The sequence below is a fragment of the Carassius auratus genome, chromosome 5 (genome assembly GCF_003368295.1).
Source record: "Carassius auratus strain Wakin chromosome 5, ASM336829v1, whole genome shotgun sequence".
NCBI lineage: Eukaryota > Metazoa > Chordata > Actinopteri > Cypriniformes > Cyprinidae > Carassius > Carassius auratus.
Genome location: NC_039247.1, coordinates 11987230 through 12009677, shown reverse-complemented (window position 1 = coordinate 12009677; position 22448 = coordinate 11987230). Strand labels below are relative to the sequence as shown.

The window sequence follows — 22448 nt, the reverse complement described above, 5'->3', positions numbered from 1 at the left end:
ATCCGCAAAAAGCAGCGACGAAATTGTATGGTCCCCAATCCGGACACTCTCAGGCCCTTGGCTGCGCCTAGAAATTCTGTCCATAAAAATTATGAACAGAACCGGTGACAAAGAGCAGCCCTGCCGGAGTCCAAACTTCACTGGGAACAGGTCTGACTTACTGCCGGCAATGCGAACCAAGCTCTTGCTCCGGTCGTACAGGGACAGGACAGCCCTAAGCAGGGGGCTGCCGACACCATACTCCCAGAGCACCCTCCACAGGATTCCACGAGTAACACGGTTGAATGCCTTCTCCAAATCCACAAAACACATGTGGACTGGTTGGGCAAACTCCCAACCCTCCAGCACCCTGGAAAGGAGTTTAGAGCTGGTCCAGTGTTCCACGACCGGGACGAAAACAACACTGTTCCTCCTGAATCCGAGGTTCCACTATTGGCCGAATTCTTCTCTCCAGTAACCTGGCATAGACTTTCCCGGGAGGCTGAGAAGTGTGATCCCCCTATAGTTGGAACACACTCTCCGGTCCCCCTTCTTGAAAAGAGGGACCACCACCCCAGTCTGCCAGTCCAGAGGTACTGTCCCCAACCGCCATGCGATGTTGCAAAGGCATGTCAGCCAAGACAACCCCACAACATCCAGAGATTTGAGGTACTCAAGGGGTGGATCTCATCCACCCCTGGTGCCTTGTCACCGAAGAGCTTTTTAACTACCTCGATGACTTCAGCCCGGGTGATGGACGAGTCCTCCTCCGAGTCCCCAACCACTGCTTCCTCAATGAAAGACAAGTTGGTGGGCTTGAGGATATCCTCGAAGTATTCCTTCCACCGCCCGATGATATCCCCAGTTGAGGTCAACAGGTGCCCATCTCCACTGTAAACAGTGTTGGTATGGCACTGCTTCCCCCTCAAGTACCCCTCCCAGGGACTCCAAGAGGGCCGGGTAGTCCGCACTGCCGTTCGGCCCATAGGCACAAACGACAGTGAGAGACCTATCCCTGACTCGAAGGCGCAGGGAAGCGACCCTCTCGTTCACCGGGGTGAACTCCAACACATGGCGGCTGAGCTGGGGGGCTATAAGCAAACCCACTCCAGCCCTCCGCCTCTCACCATGGGCAACTCCAGAGTGGTAGAGAGTCCAGCCTCTCTAAAGAAGTGTGGTTCCAGAGCCCAAGCTGTGCGTGGAGGTGAGCCCAATTATCTCTAGTCGGTACCTCTCAACCTCCCGCACAAGCTCAGGCTCCTTCCCCGCCAACAAGGGGACATTCCACGTCCCTAAAGCCAGATTCCGTGTCCAGAGATTGGGTTGTCGGGGGTCTCGCCTTCGATTGTCGCCTGATCCACTATGCACCGGCCCCTTACGCTCCCTCCTGCAGGTGGTGAGGCCACAGGAGGGCGGCCCCACGTCACTCCTTCGGGCTGAGCCCGGCCGGACCCCATGAGCGGAGGCCCAGCCACCAGGCGCTCACATACGAGCCCCAACCCAGGGCCTGGCTCCAATGTGGGGCCCCACATCTCGGTCCTTGCTGTTTTTGTCGACATAAAGGGGTTTGTGAACTGTTCTTAGACTGTCCCGTCACCAAGGACCTGTTTGCCTTGGGAGACCCTACCAGGAGCATATAGCCCCAGAAAACATAGCTCCCAGGATCATTCGGGTACTCAAACCTCTCCACCACGGTAAGGTGACAGTTCAAGGAGAGGTACAAAAGAAATGAATGGGAAAAATACTTGGGTAGTCACTGTTATGCGCTATTACAATCATAAACACACACATGCATTTTTTGGCAGGCTGGGATGTTATTGAGTTGTTTGGTGTACACTAATCTATTTCAGAGTTTAGTGCAGGAGTTTATTGGGTTTGATTCATCAGCACTAGGCTCCATGCAGAATTTCACTTTCAGAAAGTGTGTGTGTGTGTGTGTGTGTGTGTGTGTGTGTGTGTGTGTGTGTACGGTATGTGTGAATACATATGCTTATACCCTTAAGTGTCTGTCACTGAAGAGCTACTGTATGGCCATTAGCATTTTTTTTCCAATCATAAGCTTAATTTACATAAGCATTGAAATTCAAAAACTTCTGTAGGTATGATATCCCCATCCTCTATTGTTACTGACTGTTTCAAGTTGGCTATTAAGACCTTGACTTCATGTGTCAAACTGGAATTTGTATCTTCTAGAAGAAGAATCACCATGGAGTAGCGTGCCCCCTCGTTTTCACTCTCTGAACCTGAAGAGCCTCTGCACCCCTTGCTCGGACCAGCCCATCATCTCCACTCCAGCAGGACCACCAGAAAATCCTCCTGTTTCCTCCCACGCTGAGTCCTACCTCAATCTGCTCAACCTATGTGGTGCACCCACCGTTACAGCCAATGGGAAGCCAGCGAGTGCAAGAAGTGAAGCAGGACTGGATGTAGCAAGAAGGGATGTTGCTAAGCTAAAAACACAGAATTCAACAGCGCTTGATGAGAGGTAACAACACAAGATAATAGCACTTAAATTGACTTATATACAGATTAATTAGTTTTAGTCTGCCATACAAAGATTTGCAAATAAGGGTGGCCCTTATTAGGGGGTAAATTTTTTATTGGAAATATTAACCTCTCACCCCCTCAATAATCGCAATAAGCTTCATGCTTTGTTACATTTTAATAAACAAGTATCAGCCAAATTCATAACTAAATTTAAACTGAAATAAAAATACTGTTTTGGCGTTCTTTAGCACCTCAATTCAAGCAGCATGTGAACCCAACAAATCTCTCTTTACTACTATAGCATGAAATATACATGAAATTACATCAAAAGGTATTTTATAAGATACAGTACATCTTACTAGAATGTCTCATGTAACTGCTCATTCAGTGTTTGAAAAGCTTGTAATCAATGCCACGTAAAAAATATCTGCTTCAGAATAACCATTCAGCATCCATAAACTCATCCATCGTCAGCTACAAAAAATAACTATAAAGAGGAGCATTTTTGCTCAATTTATGCACTATATTGCATATTCATAGTTTTACTTAACTTGTTAAATGAAAGAATGCAAGGAGCTAATGGTAAATTTCAACACCTCCTATATAACTGCATGTTGCTAATGAAGAAAAAGAGACTGGATGTGTACAGGACATATGACTACATTTATAAGATGCATTGAGGAGGAGCCCAAACTACACTCAATGGTCAAGTGATGCTGAAATGATTATGGTGTGCGACATTGGCACAGACTGTGTATAATAATTAATTCTTTGTGAATGTATAATTCTTGATTTGGAAAAGACATTTAGTTCCCACTTTAAGTGGACCTAGTTCCCAGGACATCTACAAGATGGATTAGAATGCTGATAAAGACAAGAAAAGATGAGACATAAACAATGCGATACAATGTTTATTTATGAAGCACATTTAAAACAACCAAAGTCGACCAAAGTGCTGCACAGAGAATGCAAAAAACAAGTCAACAAGATAATAAACAATAAAACACAAATTATAAAACAAACACTTTAAAATGGACGAGGTTAATTCAAATAAAAGATCATTGCACAGCAAGTCATAAAATAGTAAATGCCAAGGAGGAGAAATACGTTGTCTTCAACTGTGGAATATAGGCAAGGCAAGTCAAGGCAAGTTTATTTATATAGCACATTTCGTACACAATGGTAATTCAAAGTGCTTTACATAAAAGAAAGTAAATTAATCATGAAGAAAAATAATAACAAAAATAAATCAAGCAATTCTAAAAACTTTTAAAATGACTAAAAATTTACTTAATTAAAATGAATTTAAAAACAGTTAGAAAATGATTTTACATAAAAAAACAGTGAAAATATAGTGCAGTCAGTTCAGATATTGCACAGTGCTCATTCAATAAATGCACAGCTAAACAGGTGAGTTTTAAGTCTAGATTTAAATGTGACTAGTGTTTTAGCACATCTGATCTCTTCTGGAAGCTGATTCCAACTGCAGGCGCCATAGTAACTAAAGGCAGACTCCCCTTGTTTTGTGTGAACCCTTGGTATTTCTAACTGACTCGATCCTAATGATCTGAGTGGTCTGTTATGTTTATATTGAGTGAGCATATCTGCAATATATTTCGGTCCTAGGTCATTTAGTGACTTATATACGAGTAAAAGTACTTTAAAATGAATCCTAAATGTAACTGGTTCTAGTTAGAATCCTGGCAGCAGCGTTCCAGATGAGCTGCAGCTCTCTAATGGTCTTTTTGGGAATGCCGGTGAGGAGCCCATTACTATAGTCCACCCTGCTGGTGATAAAGGCATGAACAAGTTTCTCCAAGTCTTGGCTGGAAGAAAAACATCTAATTCTTGCAATGTTTTTTTAAATGATAGTATGCTGATTTAGTTACTGCTTTGAGATGACTACTGAAACTAAGGTCTGTCTCCAGAATCACACCAAGATTCCTGACTTGATTTTTAGTTGTTGACCCCTAGAGTCAAGGTATGCATTCACCTTGAAAACTTCATCATTGTTTCCAAATTCAATGACAAATTCAATGACGTTTTTTTTCCTTGTTTAACTGAAGAAAGTTCTCGCACATCCAACTATTTATTTCATCAATGCATTGGCAGAGGGAGTCAATGCGGCTGTAGTCATTTGGAGATAAGGCTAGGTAAATCTGGGTAACATCAGCATAGCTGTGATATGCAATTTGGTTCTTTCTCATTATTTGACTTAGTGGAAGCATATACAGGCTAAACAAGAGCGGTGCAAGAATTGAGCCTTGTGGGACTCCATATGTCATAGACGTCCACTTAGACTTATGCTCTCTTAGACTCACATAATAGCCTCTCCCTTCTAAGTATGACCTGAACCATTTGAGTACCATCCCAGAAAGCCAGACCCAGTTTTCCAGTCTCTGTAGAAGTATGTTATGATCGACAGTGTCAAACTCAGCATTGAGATCTAGCAATACCAGCACCGATATTTTGCCAGAGTCACAATTTAAGCGAATATCATTTATTATCTTAATGAGTTCTGTCTCTGTGCTGTGGTTGAAAAAAATTTTTGATTGAAAATTGTCCAGGTATCCATTTGAGTTTAAGTATTTGTTCAGCTGATTAAAAACTACCTTTTCTATAATTTTGCCTATAGAAAGGAAGATTAGATATTGGTCTAAAATTGCTCAAAATGGTGTTATCAAGATTGCTCTTTTTCAGGGGGGGCTTAACAACTGCAGTTTTTAGGGAGTTTGGAAATGTCCCAGAAAGAAGTGAGGTGTTCATGATTTCTAAAAGATCTGCTTCTAAGCAGTTAAGCACACTTTTGAAAAAAGATGTGGGAAGTGTGTCAAGATAGCAGGTTGACGATTTTAGGTGGTGCACTATGTCTTCCAGAAATTTGCTATCAGTTGCTTCAAAAATAGACATAGTATATTTTTGATATTGTGGCCGAATCTGTCTGACCTCTGCATTACTTGAGGATGTGCTAATCACCTTCCTGATATTGATAATATTATCAGAAAAGAAGGAAGCAAACTCATTGCATTTGCTGTCTAAGAGCATTTCACTGGGAATATATTTCTTAAAATTAACTCCACTTTACAGCTTTAGCAGATTACCGATAGGCACAAAGAGAGTCACTTTAAATTTCATATGACACTTGTAGTTTGTCTTTTTTTTCCATTTACGTTCAGCTTTTCTACAGGTCTGTTGGAATGAACGAGTGAAATAATTTTGCCAAGGTATTGGATTGTTTTTTTTTTTCAACTTTAGTGGTGCAATAGTGTTTCAAATATTAGAACAGGTAGCATTGAATAGACGTAGATGTTTATTGGCATCCAAGTGTTACGTAGAGGATTTGATATCCTGATTAGCACTGAGATGTACGTACATGGAGGAAAATTTGTCACTTGAACTGTCAGTGATGATTCGAATCCATCGTGGGAGAGGAGAATGTCCATGAGCTTTCCCATCCAATGGCATAGTAAATAATACTGGTTTAAGATTAGACAAGCCTGCATCATCGATAATAATGTCCAACACTGATAAACCACGGGATAAAAACAAGTCCAGAATGTGGCCCTGAACACGAGTTAGTCCAGACACCCATTGCAGAAAGTAAAAAGTGTCAAGTAAACTAAGAAAGTCTTTTGAGGTGGTTTAGAGTCACAGCAGACCTGAATGTTAAAATCCCCCAAGATCAGCCATCTATCATGATTTGTGACAATTTCCTCATTAATTCAGCAAACTCATTAAGAAAATCCCTGAACTTCAAAATTACTATGAGTCCCAGTTGATAAAGAATGACAGAGGTGAGAGTCTTTAAAAACTGTCGCTAATCCCCCCTCCTTGGCCGGATAACCAAGGGAAATTAAAAGAAATTGCAGCCCTGTGGCACTAGCTCAGTGAAATGACTTAAGTCTCCAGGTTTAATCCAAGTTTCTGGTTTCTGTGATGCATAGTATTTCCAAAGCATGTGAAGTAAAAAAAGTTGTTTAATAAAGTTTGGTTTACCAGAGAGCGTGCATTGATCAAAGCCATGTTATATACTGAGGAATCTCCCTGAAGCTGAGCTGTCTGACACAGTGATACAAGATTACCGTAGGTGAAGCCATTGATATGATTCATGCAGCCAAATCCTGCAGATATACACTTAAACACATGAAAGTATGACAAAAAAAAAAAAAAAATGAGTTCCGCCATTCTCATTTGAGTCCAGCTATTTTTAGCTGTACAAAACAGTTTGATATTGGCTGCTTGATATTGGCAATTGATGTGTCATATCATGTTATTTTAATCTTTATCTTAATAATATCTAAAATAACACTGGTTTGTACATTTAAATGAATAAATGTAAATGTAAATGTACTGCAAACTTTTTTACCGTTTACTGCACGTTGTTATTCTCCTCGTTACTTACCTATAGCAGCTAATGAAACTGAAGTCTTACCCATAGGCTTACTTCCACGAGCAAACGGTGGAGAGGGTGTATGTCGAACATCACCTGACCAAACTTGGAAAACAAGTCTCATTACTTCCGCTTGTCAGAGAATGTTAACAGTTGTAATAAATAATAGCAATATCTATGAACTTTTATGATAATCAGATAATCTAGCTAGCTGATTTTATTGTAGATGTTTTATTATTATTTTTTTATATAAATTTTAATGAAAAGGATGCAAATAAACTTTAAGATATCATTCTGCATATGTGATGGACATTGGTTATGATCTTTTGTATCTACTTTGAAGGCATCTTGATTAAAACTGCTTCATATTTAATCAAGCATATGCAAACACTTGAACCAGAAGTAGCGAGAGCACGTTAACAGAATACAGTTGTGCATAACCTCTGTGACAGGTCTTTTTTTCTTTCGCAGCACTGCTGTTTGAAACATTAATTATAGCAAGAATGATTCTTGAGCACAAAACCAACATAATAAAATCATTTCTGAAGGATCATATGACACTGAAGACTGGAGTAATGTCTGCTGAAAATTCAACTTTACCATCACAGGAATGTAATATATTAAAATATAAATACAAATATTTTCAATTGTAAAAATCTTTTGGTTTGTTGTTTGTCATTGATTGCAATTTTTTTTCTGTAACAAAAAAAGAGTGAAAGCATGTAAATATGTGTTTTTGTGATAGTATGCATATATGCTTGCTTCTCGATCTGCTTGTGTGTCTATATAATGTATTCAAGATTATGTGTGCATTAGTCTGGGAGAGTTATTTATTTTACAGTTATCGTGGAAAGCTGCAGTCTCTCGCACACAGAAAACATTAATTTTCACACTTTATTAGGGCAATTTAGAGCTTGCAGAAAACCTCACACTTGTACACACATACAAAAACACAAGTAAAAACACACTTATTGATTTCTATAAACTGACAAAACACTCACAGGTCCAGGGAAACACAAAAAAATATGCACAGTCACTGTAACACATAAATCCAGCCCAGCACTGAGTCACAATATATTTTATTGAATGTTAAACAAGATATAACAAGACCTCTGAATAGACTTGACTTGAAAGACAATTCTCAAAACACTTACCAAAAACAGCTTGGCTACATACAGACTACACTAGATAAACCACTATTTAAACAAATGAACTATAAAGGCACAGGTGGATATAGCCAGGGCATGTGCAGGAATATTCTGTATTCTATATTCTGGTCAACTAGTTACTTTGCTCCTTACAAAATCTCCCAGAATTAACTTGTATTTGTACATGCAGCTAAACAGTTAACAGATATCAGTTAAGGTAGATATTCACAATAAGTTATTTATGTGAAAATTAATGCAGATACATGCTAATCTATGATTTTGTCTGATTTCTAAACTTCTAATTCTAGTTATGGCTGGCTTCAATCAGGTTAATTTGTCTATATGCCACTTTCATAGATATAAGTGCAGTCCAGTTCATTGGGGTCTGTATGATTTATTTTTTATAAAAAATTTATTCTTTTATTAGGCAAAGACACATTGAATTTATCAAAAGTGACAGTAAAGACACTTGTTAAAATTTTGTTTTTGTTTTTTTTTAGCTTTCTATTAATACAAAATGATACATGTATCAACAACCATTTCAACATTGATAATAACAAGAAATGTCTATTGAGCATCAAATTAGGATATCAGAATGATTTTTTGAAGGATCATGTGACTCTGAAGATAGGAGTAATAAATGCTGAAAATTCAGCTTTGCCATCACAGAAATAAATTGCATTATAATATATATTACCATAAGCAAAAAAGAAGGTATTTTCAATTATAATTATATTTCAATATAACATTTAAACATACTAATATTATTGTTTTAACTTTTGAACAGTAGTATATTATATATGCTGTAGAGAGAGGTGACTTGTACTGTTGTTATATTTTTACTGTAGTGTGGGATTTCATTTAACTTTTTTAATAATATGAAGTCTACATATGAGCAATTTTTACAGTATACTTCAATGCTCTGCAGCATTACAGTCACAAATAATGAGGAAGAAGAGGCACAATCTAGAAACAGTCAGACAGGATTTCAGTGTGTCATGTCGTGTGTGTGTGTGTGTGTGTGTGTGTGTGTGTGTGTGTGTGTGTGTGTGTGTGTGTGTGTGTGTGTGTGTGTGTGTGTGTGTGTGTGTGTGTGTGTGTGAGCTTGCATCTGTGTGTGTGTTGTGTTAATGTGAGAGGGATGATTCCATGGACAGATTTAATATCATGGATTAATCTATCTGCTGTTGCATTGATCTTCCATAATCTCCACATGCTGCTTGATTACTGCTACTCCGACTAATCACACGCATCTCTCTCTCTATCTCTCTGTGTGTGTGTGTGTGTGTGTGTGTGTGTGAATGAGTTTAATTAAAGTTGGAGTACAGTACATGACTTTTACCAATATTTGTGTCCCAATGATCAGTTTGCCTGCATCAACACTAATTGTGGAAACTAAGTCAGCAGTCTTTGTGTTTATATATTAAGCAGAAAACTGCATAGTATATGATGGGCACAGATTCCAATTTTGAGTTTTAGGCCCAATCCCAATTCTATTTTATACCCCTTCCCCTTCCCCTACCCCTCCGCCTACCCCTTCCCCTTGTCCCTTGAAACAGAGTGTCAAGAGGTAGGGGAGAAGATATTCCCCTAAGGATTGGGACACCACTACTATGACGTCACACGTCATCATTCGTCGTCTAGCTCATACAATACACACACATACTGGTGTGCTGGTGTGCATTAGAGCCTTTAATTAATGTTCTGTATTAATGAGCTGCTTACTGACACACACACATATCGGAAATCGCGCAGCTCACACATCCAGGAGAAAAAAAAACTTCTCAACGCTGCCCCACGACTTTTATTACATACAGTTTAAATACTGAATTGCTATATTTTCCAGCGTCGAGAAGATACAATCACTGTTTTTAAGTAAACTCACTCTAAAAAGAAAAACGCACAGACGCGAATACACGCAACCTCCATTTTTCTCTCTTTCTCTCGAATAAACAATATTTGAGAAAATGGTTTAGCGATTTCTAATTATTAGTCTGTAATGATATGACGTTAGCAAATATCAGCGATTTTTTGCAAACATTAATTTGAGTATGACCGCTATTGAATGTAACGTAAAACAAATTATTACTTTTCGTTAAAATCTTTATTCATGCCAAAAAGCTTACATTTATGTGTCTTTTTGTTCGCTCTTGCAGCCATGTTGCTGAGATAATTCATAACCCTTCGTTTGAAGTGTGGTCCCAAAAAATCTTCGTTTGAAGGGCTATCTGGCCCTTTCGCTTACCCCTACCCCTCCAACCAAAAGAGAATCGAGACACCAGAAAAACTCATACTTGTACACACACACAAAAACACAAGTAAAAACACACTTATTGATTTCTATAAACTGACAAAACACTCACAGGTCCAGGGAAATGCTAAAAAATAGTCATTTGGTCTTCAGCTGAAAACAAAAAAGATTCATAAATAAGGCAAATAATGTATGTTTTTAATTCTCAAATGCTAAAGAAAATAAAATGACTTGATGAACATACTAAATAATGCCTATGAAAATGTGAAAATACAAAATGATGGCTGAGATTGAGAATTCATTTATGGACTGTGTGGAATAGATTAAATCAGTTTAGTATAAAAACAACTGAAGTCAATGGAAAGTGCATTTGGCAGGATTATAAAATGACAGTAATTGCGTTGTTACAGTGGGAGTCAGATCGGATGATTATCTAGATGGTTTTCTCAGCTGTTTAGGTGAAGAGGTTTGTGTGAGTGTGAGGCTGAAAGGGAGAGAGACTTATTTTTGTATTTCTCTGCTCAGGTGCACACGTGAGGAGCCTCCTCTTCTGATTATCCACTTCCTCCTGTAACAGCCTTCTTCCTCCTGTCTAATCTTCTAACCCTCTCTGATGCTGTCTCCATCTCATGCCCTCACCTGACCTATCTTCCTCTAGACCTAGTTTCCTCTCCACTCCTTTCCTCTCTTCTGCACTTTACCAGCCTCCTGTGAGTATAACTGTATTTGTACTTTCTTTTATTATGCCGGCATGTTAAACATATAATGTTAGTGTAAATAATATTTAATTGGTTTATCCTCATAACCCATTTTTTTACATTTAGAATGGGGGAATTAGCATGTACAATTAAGTATTATTTATAATAATAATAAAAATAATAATAAAATCTAATTAATGCATTTTAAAATATTTATAATATTGACTGATGTGGTACCAATATACATTATCGTGCATCTCTAAAAAAGTCTGTTCCATATTACAAACTGTCTTATTGAAAATGTTAAAATAATTATAATAGGTAGGTTAAGAAGTAAAAACTTCTGTTGTTTTATGCTGTTATTTCATTCCCTACTTCTAAACATAATTATGGAAAGTCTTCACCATGTGTGTGTGTGTGTGTGTGTGTGTGTTTGCAGTATGTAGTACACTGGCATACACTCTTACTAGCAAAGTGAATTTTATTTTTGAAAGTTTATTGTTTGTGTGTTTGTGCTCTCTTGCTGTCGAATGTCAATAGGGTTTAATATTTTATTAAATACTTTATTATGCACATATATGTTGATGCAGGCTATATAGACCACAAACAAATTTAAATCTTTTTCAAAAACATGTTTAATGCTTGAATTTCAGGTGAGAAAAAATGAGGTACTGTTTTACTTGCATCCACCGCTACGTATCAATGCAACCTACAAATGAGAGAACGTTTACTTTGCTTTCTTGGGTTGTCACTTTTGTGAAATAAATCCTGTTATTTTTGAGTGACGAATTTTCATTGAATCGATTGTAAAATCGATTTTGCATGTCTAAAGTTTTATATGGCAAATAACACCAAATATAGGTAAATCCACGTACAACAGGCAGGAGGAATGTAAAGATTCAATATATTGGTAAAGACCAATATTTCTGATGATTTATTTGTGTGAAGTTATGTGCGCAATGACAAACAGGAGTAGGCCTACAACATTTTTGAAAAACAATAAGCAGAGTGGACTGCCATAATGCAAAACATTTAGGCCTACTGCAAGGCTTCAACATGGCTGTGTTTACGATTAAATTTCAACAAGAACAAAAAAAATCGCATTGACATGGCGATTTTTTTAGGCTGTCAAAAAAATATTTTTTTCGAATATTCTTAAAAATCCGAATGCGCATTCGAATTTTAGGTGTGCATTAAGGAAGCTGCCTTATGAGCCCCGGTACGTGTTCTATTCCATTTCGCCGCGCACACAGCTGTGTCTACACAACTTTCAAAGGCGGACGAGCTCGACACACAGTATCTGCTTTCTCATCTTTCACCTCGTGTACGCGCACGAGATGCGATGACGATGTATGATGTATGTGCCATTGCATTATAAGGTTATGTTAGCCTATCCAGTTGAAGCCACTTAAAAAAAATCAATGTGGAGAAGATCTTGTTTACATCAAAACTGAAACCAAGCCGCTCACACTGAACGCATATTTCACGCATTTTCTAGAGGGACACCGTTGGACTCGCGTCTCGCACAAGAGAGCCGCATGTTTAGAGAGAAATGTAAAATTAATGTATTTAATTTAATTTTCTAAAAATATCTCTAGACTTTATGTTGGGTTTTTGTTCCCCATCCCACTGCATCTCATGTTTTTCAATGAAAAATTGTATTCTGTGTGATGTTTTCAGCCCTTTTTATTTATTTAACAATGCATGCACACATGATGCTGTTTTGTTTATAGTTCTTTAAGCAACTTAATTAATAATAATTGGTTCATAAACATTATTTTAAATATTATGAAGAATAAAAAAGCTTTTCTTCAACCTAACTGAAATTATGCATTTAAAATTCAAATACAATTTTGATCATATTTAAGTAAAAAAATCTAGTTTTTCAGCTATTGACAGCCCTAGGCGATTCTAACCCTAATCTGTAGCCTATCTGTATGCATGAGACTGTCTGAATACCGGCAGAATTCACATTTCTGTTGTAAAAAGAGAAACTGTGTGCAGAAGTATTATTTGCTGTTATGCGTGTTTGTCCGAAGCTGCAGTTGCTGTGTGGCGCCTGTTAAAAAAAAAAAACCTGGACGTGCTCCGAGAGAAGGTCGTTAAAATCAATTTCTTATTTTCGTTTTCTAAACTTGTGTTGGTTGATTCGTGCTTGATTCGTGCAATAGATTTTCGAACATAAAGTGATAGTCGACACGGTCACGGTTTTAGACTAGAGAGGAGAAGGGGTGGGAAAAGACCTGGGCACAGTTTTTCCAGAACTTCGTGCCAAGTTAATGCGATGTCGAGCTGTTTTAATGATTTTATTTTAGATGTATTATGTTGCCCGAACCCGTATGACTTTGAACAGTGACCGCGAACATTTAGTTTACTGCAGCCTTAGCCATTTACCAAGCGCGAACTGTTGACTCTGACAGAGAATGAGAGACGAAGCGAACGTACAGGCCACAGTGTGACATCCGTGTAAACACCGATGACGTCAAGGGTTTTTTTTTTGATTAAAGAAGATAACCTTCATTTGTATGTAGGCCAAGGCAATTTATATATTTACAATACTTACTTAAATATAATTATTCGTATTTTATTGCGTTTGTATTAGTTGTTTGAAGAGTAAAAAAAATATTGGTCGGTCTTAACGCAAATTTACAATCGGCAAGTCGGTCGGACTAAAAGCAAAAAGAAAATTGAGTCGGTGCTAAATTGACAGGGTCGGTCGGGTTACGGCAAACAAGAATATTTTTAAGGATGGCCTAATGAGGGCTTTTCACATTTACAAAAACACACATATATAGCAGTACATGTACACTGAAAATCATATTGCAATACTAGGCAGGAGAGGCGTACAGTATATTATGGAAAAAATTTGAAAAAGAAATTACTGAGATTTGCACACCCACAGGAAGATGAGTTAATATAAGATCCCCAGAGACGAGGGGATGGCAGGAGGCAGAGTGCTCTCTGGAAAGATGTGGAGGAGGAGATGTGACAGTGTTTGGTCGGAGGCCAGATAGAATTGCTGATGTGATCATATGCTAATTGGAGGAAAGAAAGAAAATAGAAAAGAAACAGAAAATGTTTAAACTTGTAGCCAAAGTCCAAGATCAGAAGGCTGTAGCTTTGTATGTGTAGTTACACTGATTGTGATGGATTGTATGCATATTTAGTAGTGTATTACTGAAGAGTTGTTCATATAGGATTAGGGATTTGACCAAATGTTTGGATGATTCAGAAAAAAAGTGTATCATTACTAAGTCTAAGAGATCAGACTTAAAATTTGGATAAAACAGACATAAAATATAAACTTACAATAAAGGTAGCTCTTAAACCAAAAATCAAAATTATTTTTTAAGATATTTTAGATTTAGTCCGAGAGCTCTCAGTCCCTCCATTGAAACTGTATGTATGGTATACTCTCCATGTCCAGAAAGGTAAGAAAAACATCATCAAAGTAGTCCATGTGACATCAGAGGGTCAGTTAGAATTTGTTGAATCATCAAAAATACATTTTGGTCCAAAAATAGCAAAAACTATTTATTTAGCTATTTAGTTTATTTAGCATTGTCTTCTCTTCCGTGTCTGTTGTGAGAGAGAGTTCAAAACACAGCAGTTTGTCATATCCGGTTCGTGAACGAATCATTCGATGTAACCGGATCTTTTTGAACCAGTTCACCAAATCGAACTGAATCATTTTAAACGGTTCACTTCTCCATTACGCATTAATCCATAAATGACTTAAGCTGTTAACTTTTTTAATGTGGCTGACACTCCCTCTGAATTAAAACAAACCAATATCCCGGAGTAATTCATTTACTCAAACAGTATACTGACTGAACTGCTTTGAAGAGAGAACTGAAGATGAACACCGAGCCGAGCCAGATAATGAATGAAGATTGACTCGTTCACTAGTAAAGAACCAGTTGCATCAGTTTTTGGATCACCAGTATTTATTTTGGACAGTTTGATTCAATAAACGGTTTGAAGAAAACGGTTCACCGGTTCTTTTGCGCTCGACGTAATGACGTCATTGGTGATGATTGCCTTCATTCAAGCCTTTCCCATGCTCATAACATTAGCACAGAATCAGTTCTGTTACGATTAACTAAGAGCCATAACAAGCGATAGGAGACCATGCCACAATCAAACGGTACAAAATATACATTTATTGTGTATCCAACACAAGTTTAAACAACAAACCCAAATATGGGGTGTGTGAATGTCAATATCAGTAGTGTAGGGCAAATGCATGGATGTATGATGTGTATGAGTACAAGTGTTGAGTGTAACAGAAGACAAACTTAAATAAACTCAAATGTGCATTGGTGAAGAATGCTTGCGTCCCGAGCGAGGCATGGACCTGAACAGATCAACCGAGCAGCGTTCAAGCTTTTAGCCACCGGAACCGAGCAGGAAGACAGCGAGCAATCCAGCACACACACACACACACACACATGCACATGCAGAATGGAGAATGTGTCTTAAAGAATTGTTTGTGTATGAGCTCTTTTTGATGAATCAGCACTGTGCACCACACAAGCCCATCTTCCTGCTATGATTTCCCTCCAGTTCTGACACAATGTCCTGACAAGAAGAACCATGATAAGTGATAAAATGCTTTCTTCCATGAATTAACTGCTAAGTATCTGCAATCATGACAATAAATTGGATATTTTAATTAGGGTTCTATTTCTACAGTGATGTGCTGTGTGGCCCCACCCACTGAAATGTCATTGGTCATGGTCACATATATTTAATCATTAAATACTTTTTATTGGCTGTGGGTGTGTCATGTGTGGAGTTTCCTGGTGTGAATACACCCTCAGGCAGGAAGCAGACTAAAAATTATTATTTCCCAGCGGTGTGGTAGAACGCAGTGGGGTCGCACTATCCACATCTGGATGATCCTCTGGTAAGCTGCTGCAAGTACTGGAATGTAAAAAGTGTTTAAAACACTAATTTGTTTACAAATCAGACTGCTGCATTGTGCCAGGTTAGGACAGATGTCCTAGCACTTTTAACAATGTATGGTTATTTGTTATTTTTATACAATAATTTTACCCAGACAAGCCCAGTGACTAACAAAATTTGTTACCTTTTTTTGTCCGTAGGTTTGAACCAACCATCCCTAAACTGGAGCCTCCTCCTCAGCCCCTGAACCACAAGCGTTCAAACAGGACACTTTCTCAGGGTGTTGAGGCAGAGACAAGATCTTCAGCTGTAGCCACACCTGTCAATGGAAACATACTCACAAATGTGAATGGTAGCTCCTCATTTCCTGGCATCACTCTATGCTCCGTTTCACCTGGGGATTTCTATTCTCACATCAACGGCAGCAGTGTGTCATGTTCAAACAGTGAGGATTCTGGCGTGCGCTCAGATGACAAATCCCTTGTATTCCCCCATTCCAGAGATGACCCCTCTGATGACCAGAGTTCTGCGTTCATCTCCAGTTCTAGCACTTGCAGCAGCTTACCAGAGGATCATCCAACTGTGGATGGTGCGACCCCACTGCGTTCTACCACACCGCTGGGATATGAGCAAACCATCCCATTCTCTTCACCTGTCAATGACACCTGCCTTCATATAAGCCTAAGCGAAGATGAGTTTCTGGAGGACGCCACCTATAATGTCTCCACCCCATGCAGGAGTTATGATCCCATGGAAAATATGTGAGAAATCACAATAATAACAGCTCCACAGTGTTGAGAAACTTAAAAAAAAAACAATCATAATGAAGAAAGGAGGCATTTCTGACAAATGAACTGTGTAATATTAGCCACATGCTCACACTGTTATTTTGCATATAATGTCACACAGGTTTTTCGCATCTTTCTTTACCTGCAATGCCCTCAAATTATTTTATCTATAAAATTAGCTAAAATAACATTTAGTATGACACAGAGTAGACTACTATCTTCAGATGGATAGTGTATTTTTTGATTTAAAATTAAGAGTTATTTTTAGTAATGAATGAAGTGCATTGGCTTCTACTAAGCTAAATAGAACCTGCTGATGCTTGTTTTTTTTTAATATAATAAGTTCAGTCCAATTTATTTTTATTGTTATTTATGTAGTAAAGAAACCAAAGTATGTTAACATAAGAGACATGACTGGTGAGAAATAGTTGAGGAACATATAGAAATATGAAGAAATCGAGGAGGGGAAAAAATATGGCAGACATTTCACAAATTGTGCACATTTTGCTTTATACAATAATGGCAGATGGAATGGATAGATAAATACAGAAAAAGACAGACTTGATTATGTCTAGACATCTTGGAGGACTGAACACTTCACCAATCAAGGTAAAATGAAGGAAGATAATTATCACCTTTTCCAGGTAGAAAGAGTTGCATTAGCAATAAATGCAATAATTTTCATATCCTGTGAATGTGTACTCACTACACAGATCTCACTGTAGTTTCACACTGTTGTCCTTTTGATCCCTTCTTCAAATAAACCACCAGATTATATACTTTGGAATAAAAAAATTTTTAATTAAATTGATCGTTCATAGTAAAACAAGTCCAAGTGTTTCCGATCATTCCTACCTTTCTAAGTCGTTTCAACCTTCAATGCTTTTTCTTAAGGCCCAATCCCAATTCTATTTTATACCCCTTCCCCTACCCCTCCGCCTACCCCTTCCCCTTGTCCCTTGAAACAAAGTGTCAAGGGGTAGGGGAGAAGATATTCCCCTAAGGATTGGGACACCACTACTATGACGTCACACGTCATCATTCGTCGTCTAGCTCATACAATACACACACATACTGGTGTGCTGGTGTGCATTAGAGCCTTTAATTAATGTTCTGTATTAATGAGCTGCTTACTGACACACACAAATATTGGAAATCGTGCAGCTCACACATCCAGGAGAAAAAAAAACTGGTCAACGCTGCTCCACGACTTTTATTACATACAGTTTAAATACTGAATCACTACATTATATTTTCCAGCGATGAGAGGATACAATTAGTCTACGGCAGTTTTCGCCCTGATCAGACATATGCTGTGGCACTATCATGCAGTCTGTAATGATATGAGTAGCACGACCGTTAATATGAACTCACAGTTGAATGTAATATAAAACAAATGATTACTTTTCGTTAAAATCTTTATTTATGCCAAAAAATCTTACATTTATGTGTCTTTTTGTTCTCAGTAGCAGCCATGTTGCTGAGATAATTCATACCCCTTCGTTTAAAGTGTGGTCCCGAAAATTCTTCGTTTGAGGGGCTATCTGGCCCTTCCCCTTCCCCTACCCTCCAACCAAAATAGAATCGAGACACCCCAAACCTTTCACGTGAACGCGCGAAACGGAGGGGTAGGGGAAAGGGGAAGGGCTAAGGGGTAGAATTGGGATTGGGCCTAAGTATTGCAAAGTAAAATAATCATGCATGCTTATATTACCAGTTTTTAATCTCAGCTGTATTCATCTTTCTTCAACAATGTTGTATTTTGGTCATTAAAAATTCTCACATTCATGTTTTATGTAATACTTATGTAATACTTTTTCTTACTCTTTCTAGCAATCCTACTAACAAAAGACTAATTTATGACCTCAAGGGGGAGAATTCGAGACACCATTGATTTATGATGGTACAGAATTGGTCAAGTATTTGAACTTTCATCATTTTACTCTTTTAGAGAAAACAACATGATCTTATTTGACTTAAAGTCCAACTGAAATCAAAATTGACTATATTTACTTTGTTGGCCTAAACTGATCGTTTTGCGGTGAACAATTCATCTATGCAAGTCAATCCACACAAAAAAAAAATGTTTGGTTTCTTAATCTTTAATCAAAATCTGAAAATGCCCCTCCCCTCTGCATTGGAGGACCTTCCGTGAAGACGTAGGTTTGATGGTTTGGGTGTCTGCTTAGCATCCGTACCCACGCCCCTCCAACTAACAGTAGACAGGCCTGTGTGTTTGCAAGCATTGACAGCACATGAAAGGGAGATGGCGAGGAGGTGCATTTTTGGTTGTGGCACTCACAAAACACTTTTCCCATTTCCTAAAATTCCCATGTTACGGTCCAGATGGCTCGAATTTTTACATTCCGAGGAATGAGGTATGCTTCAAAAGCTGATTGTTTGCATTTAGATCTGCCTCCATGAATAAAACACCTACTTTTCTAGATCCAATCAGGTGCTAGTTGGAAAATAAAGCCACGCCTACTATTTTTCCTCATTTAGTACTCCGTTTCTCTCGCAAATATATCACAACACAAAAAGTTGTTTGCAACTTCCGGTTCATGCAGACTTTAATACATACTGTCATGCTCAGAAATGAAAACTTACCATATAAACAGTCTTCTGGTAGTCTGTAGGACTTTTCCCTGCTTTCTACTCCACTTATAGCAAAGAGGAAATCCATTTTCTGCAGGGTACTCATTTCACAAAGGACATGGGATATTCCTCTTACTTCATCCTCCTTGAGAGAGGAAAAGAGCAGAGGGGATGATAATAAAGAATAAATGGAAAGGAAGACAGTCTTAGGCATATGTGAGCTTCTCACTATTAGTGCAATTCTGGGCCCTTGACACATGCACTAAAGATACTCACCATACTATCACTAAACCAGCAATACACACATACCTGCAATAGATTTAGATGCATTAGAATAAGAGAAAGATATTTAGGATATTTCCTGAAATACATAATATTTTTAAAGGGACAATAAGTAACTTTTTAGGTATTTTATTATCTAAAATCAATATTTTTATTCATAAATATGCCCTCAATGGTGTACAAATACCTATGCCAATGTTTAAACTAATCCTCGTAAATGAAGAATTTATTATCTTTATATACATGGGACGGGTAGGTCGACGGAGGCTTCCATGTAGTTCCGCCATCTTGCAAAACTATAATAGCAGAGGGGGACAAAAAGTACTAAGCCAACGCGTTTTCACAGCGCGTTTTCGGTCAGAGCCAGAAACGCAGGTGCAGAGCATTGAGAGGCGCTTGAAACTGCACCGACAAGTGTAAAAGTCTGGATTGCATTCTTATTATGGACCATACATATGCCGCGCCACAGAAGAAGAAAACATCGTCGCCAAAACAGTCAAAAATAGAACGTAAAAGGAAACGTGACCGTAGATTACAGAAAACAAGAGTTAATGTCGGGGAAGCTTTTTCTAGGTGGAAAGAGCTAATGCTTGATAAAGATTTCAAAAGAGACGCTGAAGTGGCCAGTTTTCTTCTCGACAGGTAAGTCAGTGTTACAGTCTATATTATAATATTTTTTTTATATCTAACAATGCATATAATTCAGAAAATATAACGAATAAATTAGACATAACTACTAATTACAATATTTCATGTTTTCCACAGTCAGTAATTCATACTGTAACATTCGTTTGTTAGTTGTCATGTTGCAGTTTGTTTGAAATAACACACCTGTTCACCTGAAGGAAAACTCGACGAAGTGCTATTAGAATACATCCTGTCAAAGCTTTTTGGTACATATCGCCTACCGTAGATGCAATGCGCATTTGAAAAAGCGATGCGCTGGAGAGCAAAATTAGTTTGAATGCAAAATACAATTTCACCACTAGATGGGAGTAATTCCTACTCAGTGTCCCTTTAAAGTAAGTAGTAATATTGTATTACTTAATCTTTAATACAGATTAATTTGACATTTGTTATTCTTAAAATTCACTTCTCTCTCATTCTTAAAATTATGAGTGAGGGCCCCTAAAAAGCATGAGCCATTAAGGACACAATAACCCCGGAAATAATGAGATCTCCAAGATCTCAAGGCCAGGGTCTATATCAATGAAAACCTTTTCCAATCATATAGGAGATTCACAAGTTCACCCTTACATATAATTAGTTGAAGTGTGGTAATGCATATTTGGCATGCTGTCCGGGGAAGGGCTCCGAGCTCGGGAATGGTCCAAGCCTAGAGTTATTAAATCCACCGAAAGAGACCAAACCACTAACTGCAGATGAGGGCTGCTGATCCTCATGTGAGAAGTGCACCGGTGAATCATCATGCTGCAGGAAGATGGTAGCATGTATGTGGGACCTGTGCTGGTATGAGATCACTCAACCCTGATTGCTTAGCCCTGTGACTCTGCTGGAAGCTTGCTTTTGTGCTCAGTGACTCATCTCTGTGTTTTTGAGGTTTGTGTTTGGATTATTGTACAGTTGGAAGATCCAAACATGGCCTATTATAAGATTTCAGTCACTTACTGATTTTTATCTGTCTGTATTTGATAGAATCCATGATGCCATGTATCTAAACAAGATGTCCAGGACCTCCAGCAGAAATATAGGCCCACAACATCAAAAATACAGCATTATATTTCATTGTACACATGGGGTACTTTTTATCTCTGTCCACCAAACCCCTTTGAGTGTTTTTCTGCTAAAAAGCTAATGTTTTAGCTTCATCTCAGCATAGAAACCGGTCCCATTTAAAGTTCCAGTCATTTCTGATAACTGAATATGCTGGAGTTTGTTTTTGGATGAGCTAGGATAATTTTTCTTGAAACCCTCCAAACAACAGGTGGTGATGTAGGTGCTGTTTGACAATGTTTTTGTAAAGTTTTCTGAACCCGAGACTCAACTGTTTTCTGCAGTTTTCCAGCTGTGATCCTTGGAGAGTCTTTAGCGACTCGAACTCTCCTTCTCACCACGATATAGACACACATACTCTTCCAGACAGTTTCGTAACATTTTCTGTTGATTGGAAATTCTTAATTATTGCCCTGATGGTGGAAATGGGAATTTTCACTGCTGTAGCACTTTTCTTAAAGCCACTTAAGAATGCAGATGGGAGTTTTACTTACTCAAACATGTTCTGAGGGCAGAAAGGAAAATGATTGGTTTACAGATTATACCAATGAAATTGAAGCAGAGGCGGAGTCAGGAAATTTGAACGTGTGGAAGGAATACTTCAGACAGATACATTACTGACGCTTCGTGGGAGGCATTTATTGCAAGGTAAGTTCATTTACCATATATTCGGTAGCACTTTATTTTACAGTCCTGTTCCCCATGTACATACTATGTACTTGTTATAGTAATTACAATAACTATGTATTAACTAGGTACTAACCCTGAACCTACCCCTAAACCTAACCCTACCCCATGTAGTTACCTTGTATTACCAGAACTTTCTTAGATAAATACATTGTAAGTACACTATAAGTACATGGAAGTACACGTACTGTAAAATAAAGTGCAACCATATATTCTCATGAAAAAAATGAAAATCTCTAACATTTTAGATAATTAGACACAGCATTATTAACATAAAAGATAATTAGCAAACAAAGATACACAGAACAAATAATCATGCATTTTCACTTGACTGCTTCATCAGTTAATTGCAGCAAAGCTGGTTATGAGGTAACTGGAGTAAAACATGCTTTTCCAATGTTTCCACGCTGTCTGTGAAACAGAAATGAGCGAAAAAAAAGTACTCATTCGTATCTCCTTGACATTACATCAGTCAGTTAGCATTAGCATTAGCATTAGCAC

The 22448-nt window shown here is 38.1% G+C and overlaps 1 protein-coding gene across 1 annotated transcript in view; it reads left to right on the top strand.

The window, feature by feature from the left end:
- The window catches only part of LOC113087641 (carboxyl-terminal PDZ ligand of neuronal nitric oxide synthase protein), a 47626-nt gene extending 30939 nt beyond the window's left edge, over positions 1–16687 (top strand). The window contains exons 10-11 of the mRNA XM_026255604.1: positions 2173–2464; positions 16062–16687. Of these exons, the coding sequence (XP_026111389.1) occupies positions 2173–2464; positions 16062–16626 (857 nt within the window). The 3' untranslated portion in view covers positions 16627–16687. The remainder of the gene's footprint in view (positions 1–2172; positions 2465–16061) is intronic.
- Positions 16688–22448: the final 5761 nt, after the last annotated feature.